This window comes from Antrostomus carolinensis, unplaced genomic scaffold, assembly GCF_000700745.2.
Source record: "Antrostomus carolinensis isolate BGI_N321 unplaced genomic scaffold, ASM70074v2 scaffold10016, whole genome shotgun sequence".
Lineage (NCBI taxonomy): Eukaryota > Metazoa > Chordata > Aves > Caprimulgiformes > Caprimulgidae > Antrostomus > Antrostomus carolinensis.
In genome coordinates this window covers 89911-105644 of record NW_010323940.1, presented here as the reverse complement: position 1 = coordinate 105644, position 15734 = coordinate 89911, and the positions used below count along the sequence as shown (strand labels likewise).

Genomic DNA, 15734 nt, shown 5'->3' with positions numbered 1-15734 from the left:
CATTTGCTTCAAGATGATGCCTAGGAACCTTCTAGAAATCTATTCTAGCAAGTTCAGTGTGAAATGTCTTGAAGCTTCAAAGTTGTCAGAAATGTAGTAAGTTAGCAGCAAAATAAATTATTATTTCAAAATACCAGTCAGAATATGCCAGAAGCAGAGAGATCTTTGAGTGTGACTGATTCAACTAAAAGATTATGGCTTTCTATTTAAAGAACAAGGTGTTCTTCTGTTTCAGGAGTGCATGGAACAAGATACAACAAGTGGATTCAGGAGTTCATACCTGTGGAAATTGGCATAGAATACGAGACAGAATGTGATTGTGCTAACCCAGTAAGACTTACCTTTTTGGTTAGAGTAGAATACTTCCTAGACTTCATTCTTCTCAGCTGAAGATGGATATCTAAAATAGATCAGAAGATGTTTAAGGTTAGATGAGGTGAATCTCGACAAAGTAATACATCAGAATAGAAGTCCGGTTGATGCATACTCCAATGTATTTTGCTCTCAAGTGGAGTTTCTGTTGGTTGCACTTTTGACTTTAATGTGAAAAAATTGTCTATAATACCTTCTAAAAGAAGGAGCTATTTCTTGAGGGTTAGAAAATTTAAATATGGTAGGCACTTGTCTGATTTGCAGATTTTTTCTTTTTATTAAGCTCAGTGGAGTAAATTTTTCATAATTAAATTCATGATCATCACAAATAGTAAAATACTCTTTACAGTGTTGTTCATGTCAGATTTTAATAGGATTATAATATCCTTTACATCAGTCTTGCCAATCTCTCTACTAGGGAGCTGAGTTAGTGATTTATATGCTGGGCAGTTAAATGCATGTTGTCCTGGCTTTTAGCTGGAACAGAGCTGGGTGTCTTTTTAGTAGCTAGAATAGTGCTGCGTTTTGCTTTCAGCTGGGACTTGTTATGAGAGAAACACTGATAACATACCAGTGTGTTCATTTTTGTCGCTGGAAGTGAAGGACTTTGTGTTTTGTTAGTTTACAAGTGCAAGATCTAAGGGGGTGCGAAATATTTAAATTAATAAGCTAAATTGGCATTTGGATCTGCCAATGGGATATTCCATATCATATCCCATCATGTCCAGTATATTAGTGAGGGGCTCTTTGTCTTTTGGCTCTCTCTGACTTTGGCTTGAGCTCTTGCTCTTCCAGGATTGAGGTTTCAGTTCAGGATTGTCGCTCCTCTGGGACCATTATCTGGCAACAGGCTGGGCTTGGTCAGCGGGTGGTGAACAGTTGCATGTGTACCACTCATTTGCATATTTTATCACTTCTATTTTAATATTAGTATTATTTTAAGTTTTCTTTTACTAAATTGTTCTTACCTCAACCTGTGAGTCTCCTTTCCCTTGCCCCCAGTCCTCTCCCCTGACCCCTGGGGGTGGGGAGAAGTGGGTGAATGGCTACGTTGGCTGCTAGCTGGGGGCTAGCCCAGTGGAAATATCACACATGTTTATAGACTTTTACTAGTTTTTACTATAAATAAAACAAAGAACATGTAAATGTCCTCTTTGTGCCTGTTTTTGGTGAAGACTTAATTTACTTATGCCTAACCTTGCAGATGCAAGGGAAATCTGTAGTTTAGGGTTCCAGCCACATACACTACAGAAGCTCAGTTAGGTATTTGGGAGCTTTACATTGTAAAACATAGTGTTTTATGAAGCCTTTTCAGTAATGTAATTTAAAAATATTTGTTGTCTTTCAGTACAGTTTGTTGAGGTATTAAGTGCATGTATAATTTTGATTAAACAAGAAGTTACATGGATTAAGTTGGTTCTTTTCTTGTATTATATACTTACTATACTTGTAGTGTTCTTATACAGTGTGGTAACGGAAATTTCTGAGCTTCAGTTCTCAGATCATTCACAACTATGTTAACAGTCAAATGATAAATCAGAAGAGTTGGAAATTGTGCTGTTTAGCAATTACATCTTATAAGAACTATTCAGCAACTGAGATGAGTTATTTGGATCGTTGTGCTTCAGGATTGTTGGAGTGGTCTTCTTTTTCCCCCTGTCCCTGCTCCAAATGGTAAAAGCGGGTCTATGTTTCTCAAATTTGCTTTATACTTGAAGAGAGGTCATTTGGAGTTTTAGTTATCATAACAACAAAGCAATGATTTCCTGCTGTCTTTAGCTTCTTGAGGAGACTTAGGCGTGGTCTGCGCTGTGTTGTTGGTGTGGAAGGTTGTGCATGATTGCTGTCTGAAAGTTTTATTTATTAATAATAGCTGTAGAACCTTGGCTGAGATTGCTCAAATACTAAATGAGTTCTCTCGGGTAGTCAGTATTATGAAGGATACAGTTATTTGTTGTATGCTGTGTATGTGCTTGTTATCCTAAATAATGTATTGCAGTGAGCGCTCAAATCACCTTTTAAGCAGCATCTTAGGATTTAATTGACTTTGCTGGTTTTTTCTACCTCAGTAACTTTGCCTAAATGGGTTTATTGTAAGTTCACATTTTTGTTTCCTTTGCTGTTTTACTGTGAATCTTGATTTTCTTTTAAGTTTATTCTGTGGAAGATGGAAAATAAATATCGAATGCAGATGAAATGTGTTTTTTACACTTGAGTAAGTCAAATACATTTCATCCTGAAGAAAAAGTTCTTCTCTAAAGTATATGTTTTGTTTAACTTTATGCAAATGAATAGCCCTATTTATCTTCAGAATACAGTAGTCAAAAGAAATTTGCATATTCATAACATTAAGTTCATTAGAACCAAAACAAAACAGAAACTGCAGGACTAGAGATTTCATTTTAGTTCAGTGGAGGTTTTTTGAAGAATACAGTGTCTGTGCATTGTGGTTCCCCTCTTTCCAAAACAAGAATTTTCAATATTGATAAAATTTATGTGTAGTATGGTCCTGTTAGTATTTATACACAGAATCATTTTCACTATGCTTTCCTGAAAACTTGCATTACCTCATGTGTTGTTATTTCAGGAATTCAGAAAAACTGTTGCAGTCTTTCTGTATTCAGATTGGAATAGATACTGGACCATGGCATCTACCAACCAAAAACATAATGTAAAATGGGGATGAGGGGTGAGGAATCTTGGTGCAAGTCACAGTGTACAGGTTTAATCATAGATATCAAAGGAGTGAGTAAAACAAGCCAATTCCAAAATAAAGGTGAATTTCAGTTATCTTTTAATTAGTTGAATACTTGTCCTTACCTTGGAACTGAAGGTGACTTTGTAGTTTTATGCAATATATTGATTTAGATTAATTTAGAATTGCCATAAAAAGCTAAAATGAAAGGACTTTTTATTTTTATGTAACAATGAGGATTCTACCTAAATGTGATTTAATGTAAGGACTATAAAGTGAGGAATGGTATGATTTTAGGACATTATGCCTCCATGTTTTCAGATCTGTGGTAATTTTTTTTAGCATACTTTTCTGCAGGGTTTTGGGAAAGAGGCAGTGGCAACCTTATTTGTTCCTTTTTTCCAGCACTGGACTTTCCCATAAGCCTAGCTGTTCTTGATGCAGCATTATGGAAAAGTTTGTCATTACTGTGTGGTTACAGTTTAGTTTATTCTGAGCCCAACTGTAAATCTTTCTGTTCATTTCTAGGAATTTAGCACATGATTAATTAAAGCTCTTTTGAATGCTTTTATGAATGTCTTTTGATCATCAGTGGTTGATTTATAAACACTGCAAGGCTGACCACTGGGAGAGCTCTAAGGTCATTGGAGTTGGAAGCAATTTTAGTTCAAAAGTGAGTTTTTGAGTGAAGAATGACTGATTTTATTTTATTTTATTTATTTTTTTTTTTTTTAATAGACGAGAGCCCTAGAGGATAGGAGGCGATTGCACTATGCGTGTCTTATTGGTTTGGAAAATACTCAGTAGCAGTTTAAATTGCTGTAGACAAATAATGGGCTTGTATCAACTGGTATCTTTAATTTCTAGTCTCTATTTATATAGTCTTTGTATAGTCTGTTTTTCATTTCTAGTCTTTATACATGCATGATGTTCATAAAGATTTGTGTAAATATACAACTCGTTATCTGAATGACTGATTGAAATCTTGAATATACATCTGTCAGGCAACCTAGGGGGAGGAATTGTTCTGCAATTGAAAGGTAAACAGATAATTTTCTTTTTTTGCTTATACTTTTAAAAATATCTAAGCTTTTTCATGTTACTTTAATTGGAGAAGTTATTTGCACACAATTCAGTTTTATTTTTTGCAGAGTTGAGTGTTTTTATCTGGATGTTTTTTGATTATCAGTACTGATGAGAATTATAAGTAGTTTTTTTTAGAAGTCATAAGAATTCTAGTTCTGCAGAACTTTTATAGTGAGAAGGGATGTGATTTCTGTTAGTTTAGGCCAAGTTAGCTAGCTGTTTACCGTGAATTCTGTTCATGCAGAGTTGAACTCATTAAATGTCAGTAGATAAAGTTTGTACATCCATCTGAAAGATATCTTTCCTCCTATACTTCATGTTAAGCACCTTTTCCCAGTGGCAATTACTTCAACATTTTGTAACCTGCTCTCTCAGTTAAACTGTGCATGCCCCACCCCCACATCAGTTTTTGCCAAAAGCAGTGTGACGTTTTAATTAACCTCTGTGTATGAATGTATACTTCATTTTGTACAGAATGAATATGCTGACTGTTTTTAGAGAGGTACTAATGAACTTTTCATTGAAGGAGAATGATCAGATTTTACTTGAGACAGACAGGCATTATGACTGGAACTTTGTTCATAGCTAGAGAGCAGGAGAAAATCCAGAGTGCTGGTATTTTTCTAATGTGTAAATGAGAGAAAAAGTCTGCAGATCAGCAGTCTAAATAGCAGCATGAGAAGGTGGTTCATAAATTGAAATGACATTTTCAGTGATTAGTTGCTTATTTTTACAATATTATATAGTAAGTGAAGCTATGTCCAAAAGACATTTAGGATTATCTGCAGTTCTTATACTGCCCAACAGTTCTGAAAGAAATCTGCTAAATGCTATATCTACCAAACTTGATCACGTATTTCAGTAACAGAAGCTTCATTGTGTTGCACGCTGAACTGCACTAAGAGAGGCTAAGAACTGCCAAATATCTCTCTTTTGCATCCTTGCAATGTAGCTAAGAGGTACTCCTGTATCTCTTTTCACAGGTATAAAACTGAAGCACAAAGACACTGAATTTACTTCTTAGATATATGCCAAGTTTTAAGAACAAAAGCATCTACAAATGCCTTCAAGTTCATGTGCTTAGGTATCTAGTGAGTTTAGGTATTTAATGCATGAGTCAAAACTGCTGGCTGAGTTGAAGATATTATATCAAGCCTTAAATGAATTTCCATAGTAGAAGGAACTCTGTGGCACGAACTATTGGTCTGGTGTCCAAGTGCTTTCCATGGATAGGTCTGCCTTCTTACTATGGCCAAAAAATTGCAACTACGTATTTTCTCTCCTGTGTGATTAAGGATCCAGCAGCTGATACCTCTGTTTTGCATATCATGAAAGAATGGATTTACTCAGAAAGCTGAGTACTACAGGTGTTTAGTTTATATGTTTGGACTGAAGTGACCACTAAATTACTTTTTGAAAAGAATAAAAAGGTTTTTTGAAAAATAGACAAATAAGATATTGTACCTGACAAGTGATGTCTCTAAAAACTCTTCTGGCTATTTTTCAGTCAGATACCTCATCAACTGTTTGTCATTAAAAATAGAATTGGCATTGTTTCCCTGAAAACCATATTTTTTAAAGAATGCAACTTTTATAGATTTCATATTTCAGTTTCTTAAAATGATACAATATTGCAGCATTGTTATATAGCTGTAAAATGAAGAGAATTGCACTCTAGGAAAATGGTCATATTGCAAGTTGTTTCCTTTTAGTTGGATACATTATAAGAAGAGTATAGAATCTTGCTTAATCTGCTAATTACCTTGGAGGTATTTATCTGCAGGAAGTGAAGTCTAAAAGACTAAGTAGACCTTTATTTTCTCGGAGATCATCCTAATTGCATTCACTTAAAAATTGCATTTGGTTTACTTCTGTTTTGTAAATATTTCTTACAGTTGTTATCTGGGGGGCAGATCATGCTTTCCTAACTGAAATGCAGAACTTAATTCTTTTATTTTTTAATTAAAATTCATTTTTTTTTGTTAGAACCATGAGAGGTAAAGCACTGAATGATTGATGAGGAGAAAACTAGGCATATTTCTGCTGATCTACTAATGTTTTCCAGTAAAATTAATCTTCAGGATTAGATTGGCTGTCATAAACTTAAAAGCAGTGCTCAAAATAAATTGGATACACTGGTATATCATACCAGCCATTCAAAACAAATAGCCCAACACTTCTCATAAGCTATAACTGTTACGGTCATGGTGGTGAGGGAAGGTAACACTTGTAAAACGGAACCTGAGAACCTTTTCATATGTAACACTGAAAACATTAAAAGTTAAGCTCCCTCATTGTGTTTTGTGTCCTGGAATTTTCAGGGATGAATATTATGGCAACTTTTATACCTATTCAGTTTGAATGTCTTACAGTTCTCTGTCGGATTGAACAACGTAAAAGATAAATGTAGAGGTATTAACAGAAATTTTGTTGTAGTTTTAAAGAGATCTACTATGTTAAAAATCCTATAGTATAAGATATAGGCATGATTAACAAAGGACAGAGAGCTAAAGAAAAACAAGGGCTTTTTTATAATTACTATTTGGAAAGAAGACCTCTGGAAGGAAGACCTATTTATCTTACGTGATTCTCCTATATTGATTCTTTCAGCATGTTCAAAGGAAGTAAACAAATTTTTTATTCCTGAAATTAGGAATTTCAAAGTTTCAAAGATTCCCACAGCTCTGCTTGACTGCCTCCATGATTTCATCTGTTTAGGTTACTTTTCTTCCTGTTTAAATGATAGTATCCTGACATTTAAGTGGAAAATCGGGAATGAAGCATTTTTTGTAAGTGCAGTTTGGCAGAGGCCATATATCTTCTGAAAACCTCTTTATCTGCCGCTGTTGCAGTAATATTTAATACTGCAGATATTACATTATATGTGCTTGGAATCTTTTGGTATAGATATTCCGTTGCTCATATCCTGCTATTACAAAATACTGTTTGTCAATATTTCAGATTTACCCTTTTCAACAGGTACAGCAATATTTTGTAGTAGCAATTGCTTATTTACCTCTAGTTGAAGTAAGATGTGTAGTATTGCAGTTTTTGTCATCTTTTTGCAAAATTCATTCCAGAGAGTGACATGTTTTGGTTCAATACTTGTGCTCTGTTTTTACGATGTGTTCTCTTTGTGAGAAGTAAGCCCTGCCCAGGCATTGGGTTTTGTCATGCTTCTTCAATTCTGATCTCCAGGATATGATGTCCCGAAACAGTTAACTAACATTAAAAGTATTTAAAAACTATATATTAACAGATTGAAGTGCTCAGAGAGTATTTAGAAAATGTAGAACATCACCCACAATGTATCTGTCACAGATGGAAAAAAATGAATTTATTGACAAGTGTGTAGTCCATTGAATAAGTTTATAGACCTAAAATCCTACCCAAGATTGCCAGAAATTAACAGTTTGTCTTCAGTACTGGATATGAATTATCTTAAACAGAAGCATAAGTCCCATTAGGCAGGCAGATCTGCATGTCAGAAGAAAGTAATTTACTTTGTTTTTCTGAGAATGTGATTGTGAAGTTTGGTCCTGATATATTAGCCAGACAGCATGGTGCAGTTTTAACTTGTGTATTTGGTAGAGATAAATATATACCATATTCTCATTTCCCTCCAGAATGAATGTGCTAGAGAAACCTGACATGATTTCAGAAAAGCCAATGCTTGGTTTGCAGTCTGCTTCCAGACTCTTAAGTGTACAGGTTATTTCACGTCTTGATGATGCTATGTGTGTTTAGACTGGCTTTTTTCATAAGAAATAACAGACTAAAGCGAACATTTGTGTGCTCAGCGAGGTACCAGTGCAGCCTAGATTTTTCAAAGAAAATGGAACTGCTATATTTGAGAACATGTTTTTATTCTTGTAATAGCTCATTAAAGTACTGGCATCTGACTAAACACTGGAGTTTTTCACATGTTAACTGAAGGAAGAACATCCTAAAATACCAAGGGAAGACAATGATTCTAACTTTGCTCTTGTAGTCTCTTGTGGCCCCAAATGTGTTGGCCACATCCTATAGTTAAATCTTCTCATACTAGTAGAATGTGTATGCCTAATCAGCCTCTCTAGTGTTTCTCATTTTGCAGTAGAAGTTATTGGTGTAGTAGTCAATCCAAGATTTAGGCTTCCATATGAATGTCAATCATTGTAGCATCTTCACACTTCACTGTTCTTCAAAGCATTACAAATGCCATAATCTTTTAATAATGAATACAGGGCAAATTCAATTTCAGGAACCACCACCATTGTTTTGACCACATGCACGTACACAGATTGCTCTGTTCAGGCAAATGGAGTTGGGAAATCATGCTAGTATATAGTAATTTTCTTGTGCTATAGCCTTGTATATTATTTTATAAAATGATATAAGTAGTCAACATACACATCAATTTTAATAGTATGATTTGTGTTACCAATACAGATAATGTAGTGGCTGAGAGCAAGAGGTGAAAAAAATAATTAAAAGTAATAGACAGCATTTTTTTCCTAATGATTTTTGGTTTGGAGGCCTAGAATGCAAATTGGATAGAATTTAATTGCTAAATCTGGTTAAATGTAAAATTAATTATAATACAGCTTTAGTGGAACAGTAACTTTTATATAGTTGAGAAGCAATTTACAGAAACCACTGGTTACTTAGGTTATGATTTCAAGTTTATCATCACATTTTATTAAAGTTCTTTGATACTACACCTCCGAAGAGTGCCTACTGGAACTGAAATGCCAATGTTAAGGGAAGATATTTATTTTACTGATGCTGCATTATGGAATTTAAATGGATAACTGCTGATTGTTAAGTACTGTGTGTTTGTTTAAAAGTGTAAAATGTCTCTTTTAAACGTAGTACAAGAAATACGTGGACTAAAACATTGTGAGTAATAAGTGTTTTGTCCCATCTACCTTTTGACAGGAGAATTAGATGACAGAGAACAGGCAAAGCTGGAAGTAAAAGTATGGGATCCAGATAGCCCCCTTACTGACCGTCAGATTGACCAGTTTTTAGTTGTAGCACGGTAAGATTAAAATACTCTAATAAAAAAGTTCCTTCTGCTTTTCCTACTATTTATTCCCCTATATCGCTTTACTCAACTTGTTTGCCATTTTATGTGAGCCCTTCTCTTTCCCACAGTTAGTTAAAAGAGAAAATCAGACCATAATCCTCTGCATATTTATGGATGCTACCAATACAGAAGAGAGAAAAAGAGAGTGAGTTTTGGAATAATTCTACACTGCCTATATTTCAGGTTATAGTAGAATTTGATCCTTTAAATGTAGACATCCATCTGTTTTCCCTTCAGAGTAAATGAAGCAGAATTTCAGTGCTAATATTTCAGTCTTGTAACGTAGAACTTGGAATTTTGTAGTGTAATATAAAGTTAAGAGTAGAAATATGGAAAATGTTAACAAATGGAATGGATGCAGAACTTGCCCAATTTGCATATAAGCTGAGTAATGTGCAGTGCAGTTATTTTGGGTGAATGTTGAAATTCGAGTTCTGAAGTGATGTATTTCATTACTGAAAAAAATCTGGTCAGTTCCATTTTATAAATTAACATTTATTATGCAGATTATGCAGATTTATAAGAGGAACACCAAAGCCCTTAGAATTCATAAATACCTTTAAAAATAATTTCTCCACTTCAAAAAAAAAACAAAAAAAAAAAAAAAAAAAAAAAAAACCCAACCCAACCTTTCAAAACTCTATAGACTTCTTACTGAAGGACAACTCTGCACTCATAAGACAGAGCGTGTTTCACCTGCCCTGTAATTCATACTTAAAAACGTAGTACAAAGGTACTGTTGTAATGATGGCAGAGAACTGTTAATCACAGCTAACGTAGGGATTTTATCCTGAATCACTCCATCTCCTGTATTGTCTGAAACCTGTCTGTAGAGCGTAGTCTCAAATTCTAGGCAAATAATCCTTTTGTGTTGTTTCCAGTTTCTGTTTTTTATTCTTTCTCCCTTTTGGCTAAAGCGTTTCAGGAAGGAAATAAAGAGAAGTCACTTTATATTTTCCAGCTTATGTGTATGGTGAAATGGGTTGTTGTTTTACTGTTTTACAGTTTAGATGCTGATCCACTTGAGTTTCTTCTTTCTTCCCCACTTGTAGTACTGTATACTTTTTATACAGTAGTAAAAATTGCCTGCCCCTGTTGAATTACCAAGCAGGCCAGAGGGGTATAGGTGTGAACATGCATCTATTCAGAAGATCACAATGCCCAGTAGATGCTCCATAGAACAGAACTCAGAAAACAGAACTACTGCCACTAGCAATATAGTACCTGGATATGTGTGGGCAGACTGCCTTAAATATACCATCTGTGTGAAGATTATGTGCATTTTTGAAGATTTCATTCATTGCCTTCACATCCCTCCACTCTCCATTTTGCAGCCACTCTGGGGAGCTGAAGTAGTATACTGTGAAGCTGAAAATGTTACCAGAGGAGTTGTACTAGTAAGCAGTCTACTGCGAAGTGACAGAATATAAATGAAATTTTTAGAGAAAAGCATTCTTCTCTTTTTGTCCCTTCATTTAAGGCATCCTGTGCAATGCTGTGCCCTGACAAAAGTTGCATTTGGTTAGAAGTTGATAATTTTTTGCAAAGAAGGTTTTTGTTATGGAGGGAATGGGTCTTGGTCATTGCTGACTAATTGCAGCTATCCAAGATCTTGTGGAAGGCAATCACTAGCGACCGTCTGTAATCAGATATTACTCCAGTACCACTTTATTGATGTTCTTCCACAGAACTCCGTTCATCTTTGTAAGCTGCTTTTGAACTGACTGTTTCCAAGCTCCTATATACTTCTATTCACAGGCTGAAAGATCACATTTCTGTTGTGTTAAGTGCTTCTGAGACAGATTTTCTCCAATATCTGGAGAAACAGTTCTCCTATGATGATTGTAGCAGCTTTAAATGCAGTATGTTGAGTGCTTGCATGTAAAGACTTCCATTATACTGAACCATTAAAAGCTACTTGAGCAACAGTGGAGTTGGTATTATGGTCAGTGAAACTGTGCTTACAGACTTAGAATATATTTCTGCTGTGACTTAACTGAAGTTCACTGAGCATTGGCTGTGCCTGCTGGGTTTCCAGTGAGAATGGTATTTCTCTGGTTCCTGGAAGTTACATTTAGTTTTGCAAATTTGAAATTCTGACAGTAAGGATTTTTTCCTAATGTTTTCCTATATGTGGCTTTGGTTAAGTGTGTGTATACTATCTGTATTTGAAATTTTAAAAGCATTTTTGTGTGATCCTTTTTACATGCTGCTTCAAAGGAATCGAATGTTTCTTCCCAGATTTTTCAGTCCAATCTGGCTAAAGAAGGAGTGGCTTTTGTCCTTATAGGCTTTAGCTTTTTCAGTCACACAAGCAGGCTTTGTTCTTTAGAAGGTGTTTACGCACTCCCTTTTTGCATTTGTATTGACCATTTGCAAAAACATTTTTATTTGGACTAGGACTTGTAGCTTTCCCAGTCTTAAAAGGTTTGTTTACTATCTCAGGAATAGAGGCCTTTTTTCTAGATTTATATGCTTAGTGAGTCTGGACCTGTCACTAAGCCCTAGTATGCTATATTCTGCTGGATCTAAAGGTAGAAGAATATGCCTTTCCTGTCCAGAAACTGGAGGTAGCAGTGCCAGAAAAATCTGTGGAGATTTTGAAAAAAAGCGTAAGAGTACTTGAATTGAAAAGATCCAAAGTAGTCTTGCTTGATTGTGACTTTACAGATCTTGAAAGTACCTTATTACTACTACTAAAGCATAATTTGGGCAAGGGCCTCTTGCTTGAACTAGCAAAAGCATCTGTTAGGAGAAACTTGAGGCATCAGACTAATGTGTTCTGGTTTTGAGTTATTTTTTGGGTAACAGACTGTCATTTATACTCTGGCAATGAGAATTCCAACACCATTTCCTACTGTATTGAAATAAGATAAAGTTTAATCAACCAATTTCTGTTCTGTCCTATATATTGGCAGTAGTTCCTCTGTGTCTACTAGCTTCAAAGAACAGGACTCTGAGGAGCTGCAACAGCAGTTTAGATCTGCCTACACTGGCAAACAGTACAATACAGTAGAAGTGGATTTGTAGAATTGAAATGTTTGGTGCTGAGGACCTAGCATCCACACGAGACACATTTTGAGCAGTTTTATTTTTAGGCTAACTCTAATCTGGTCCTGTGGACTAAACATCTATGAGTATGTGGAACTACTGTTTAACAGAAATCCGGTTTGTGTGCTACAAGATACTTTTTGATGTTGGTTAAAGGGCATTAAATAAAGATGCAGTTGAATAAAAGTGCTGGAGACAGTTGCTTTGAAACTCTATTCCTAATCTGAACTAAAACACTGATCTAGATGCTCCCTGTTTTCTCCAGTCATCAGTCTCTATCATTCCTAATATATAAGGGAATACTTCATTTCCTTTTGAGATCTCGTGTTCTCTTTCTAGTTGCTCCAAGTTGCTTGGTATTAGGAAATAGAAACTTTCCTATTGTCAGTATAATGTAGTAGTCCTGTCTTTTTTTTAATTTGTCAAGGGGTCAAAAGTGGTCCTGACCAGACTCAAATGTGGTAGGAGTTGTAGGCTGCAGTCTGGACAGATGCTGACAGCTGTAGGGCGCTTTTTTTTTTCTTTTTTTTTTTTTTCTCTGTCTACTATTTGGTCTATAGTTCATTACATGATAAGTTTTTAGTACATTCCAGTTCCATTTCTGTACTTTATGAAGTAGTGAAACACTTCTTTTATTCTGTTTCATCTCACTAGATTATCAACATAGTCTTCTGGAAGGAATGTATCTCTAAATCAAGCTATTTTCCAGACATTTGTGTTCCCAGCTTATTTCCAACTAAAACAGAGTTTTGAAAACTAATTAAAATAGCCTTAAAGCATTGCATCTCTACCTTATAATTTTGTTCTTTGATTACTTTGAAATTAAAATGACATTGCATACCTCTGGGTAACGTAACATTTTTCTCTTCATTTGGATGCCTAATTATTTTTTGATGTAAAATCACAGAAGAATGGAAAGCTACATTTTACTCATTTTGAATTGGAACTTGATCCTTCCTCTATTATTTCCACTTTTTGTTTTTCTCTAAGGCAGTGATTATATTCATTTTCTATTGGTTAGTATTGATGTAGTTAAAAGTGCTCATGATATATAGACACTTATTTGTTACATTAATTTATCTTACAGTGAGGAGGGGAACACAATGCAGCTTCAGCTAGCAATGTGTCTTTCATCATATTGAGGAAAAGAATACAGTTGACAACTGAGAACAATAACTAAAAACATTAAAAAGTGTGCTCAAGCAGTAATACTCTGTTCTTGCAAGTTATTCAGTGTAGTCAGTGGCAGTAGACAAGACTCCCAAAGCTCATCAATGAAGATAAATACATAAAAGTCACTGGTTTGAAAGCTTCAACATTAGTGTGCTTCTGGATTCTCTTTAGGTGGTGAGAAGTAAGAGGAACTGGAGTTCATTAAAGAGGTAATTAAGTTTAATGACAGAATTGCAGCATAAAATTATGTGGTAAAGATGGTCAAAAATCTGGATGCTAGTGCTGTGCTCACAGAACTAAATGTTTGCTAGCAAGGTGAATTACAGCATCTAATGGTAGGGAGGTGGTTTGGCAATAAAAAGGAAAAACATGTTCACATCAGGTTTACTCAGAGTATCAAAATACTGTATTTCTGCCTGTCATGCTTGGCCAATACACGTTTATTACTTTGTGCATTTTATGTTACTATATTTCTTCTTGACCAAATTCACTTGAAAACAACTAATTCAGACTTGGAGCTGAATTTCTTTTTGCATCTTTTTAAATGAATTTTGATATATTGTATCATTAAAAAAATGTCTGCAGCGACATTTCCACGGACCTGCTTTTTGGGAGCTGTAAATTTCCTCTGTGACTGAAATTGCAGGATGGAGTACAGATGATCACTTAAGTTGTATCCTGTGAATTAAACAATTTGTATATATTTGATTCTATTTCTGTTGAATCATAAAGATTACATATATTCCATTTATATTCATTTAGTAATGAAACTGAAGGTTAGTTGTGGAGCTTAGGGAACATTATATGTGATGCCACCCCCTACACTAACTTTGAATCTTTCAGAGAAAGAATAGTGGCAGGTGACTTTCATGTTTATCATGTCATCTCCCTTGGGGCTCTAAATATCTGAAGTGATAATAATGAAGCATAGCACTGTGCATATAGTTGCTTAGAAAACCAAGGAAAATGTGTCTTCTGGAATGGCATCATTTTACTTTGAATATGTTCTTCATGTCAGATTTTGCATTATCCAGTAGTAAAAATCTCAGAGGTGTTTTTTAACTTCAATTAATATTATGCTGTTGACATATATCTCCACTGAAGGAGTATATTTTTTCTTTTTTCCAAGATTTTAAGTATCATGAGACTCTCTTAAGGCATAATCAGATATTAATTGGCTGTTTGTAAAATGCTGTTATTAATAGCAGTCTAAGAGGTCATCTTTTAGGACTGTTTCCAACTCATAGTGAAGGGAACATTGATGTAATAATAAGGAAAACAAAAAGCTTTCTTAATATGTAGGAAACCACCAAAGATCCACTTCTTTATTTTTCTCAAAAGTGTTAACTCTGAGCTGAGGCATAGGTCTCCTTCATTAGTTTGCAAATATGTGAGGCAAATAATGAATTTGCAGATTCATGTATGCACATGTATCACTTTAAACAGATTTATCCAGAGTATACCCACTACTCATCTGGTATCACTGAAACAGAGAAATAATGTATGAAAGTGAACAATTTTTAAATAAACTTCCACAAATTAAAAAGGATCTCTGTCTCAGGTGGATTTTTGAGAATATGAGGCAGAAGAAAATAGAGTTACTAGCCTGGATCCAGAACTTTCCCCATCTGATTTGATGCTGAACTGCTGTTGCTACTGGGGAGACTAGTGACTATCTTTATCCTGACATACAATCACAGTGGTTCCAGATTTTCTTTGGTAAATAACATCCCTTTTCAGTGCTAGTTACTGATAAACAATTTAGAAATTGGTTGTTACAGTCTGTTGCATTTGCTCTTGCATTTGTAGTTCCATTGTCTACCACTAATACTAATCTTATGCAAAAATTTGAACAATTACTTCCTTTAATGTCTTAGACATGAGTTATAAGAAACTTGGAGCAATGTATTTTCTCTATTTAATACTTAATCTGAAGTTTTACCTGAATGTAGGGCACTCTGGCACAACAAAATGAAGATGAGCTACTTCATCCCTAGTCAGTTCACTAACAGGTTTTTTTTGGACATAGGTATTGTTGAGTTTTGCTGGATTTGTGGATTTATTCCCTAGTCTTAGATCATGACACTGGATTATCTTGATTTGTTTTATGTTTGCACAGTTATTTGCTGCAATCTCTGGTATAAGTCTTTGAGTGAGTGTTCTTGGTTCTCGTCTTTAAGATCATTAAGACAGAGAAAACCTAATCAAGGTAACGCTGGATCATTTGGTCTAGCCCTTAACACTCGTACAGTCTGTGCAAAGAGTGGTCTCTCTGCTGATATTACC

The 15734-nt window shown here is 34.9% G+C and overlaps 1 protein-coding gene across 1 annotated transcript in view; it reads left to right on the top strand.

Annotated features, from left to right (window-relative positions):
• Positions 1 to 15734, top strand: part of MTA3 (metastasis associated 1 family member 3) — a gene marked incomplete at its 5' end in the record, with an annotated part of 128906 nt that overhangs the window by 40478 nt on the left and 72694 nt on the right. Inside the window, one exon of the mRNA XM_029085643.1 lies at positions 9074 to 9176. Coding sequence (XP_028941476.1) covers positions 9074 to 9176 — 103 coding nt within the window. The remainder of the gene's footprint in view (positions 1 to 9073; positions 9177 to 15734) is intronic.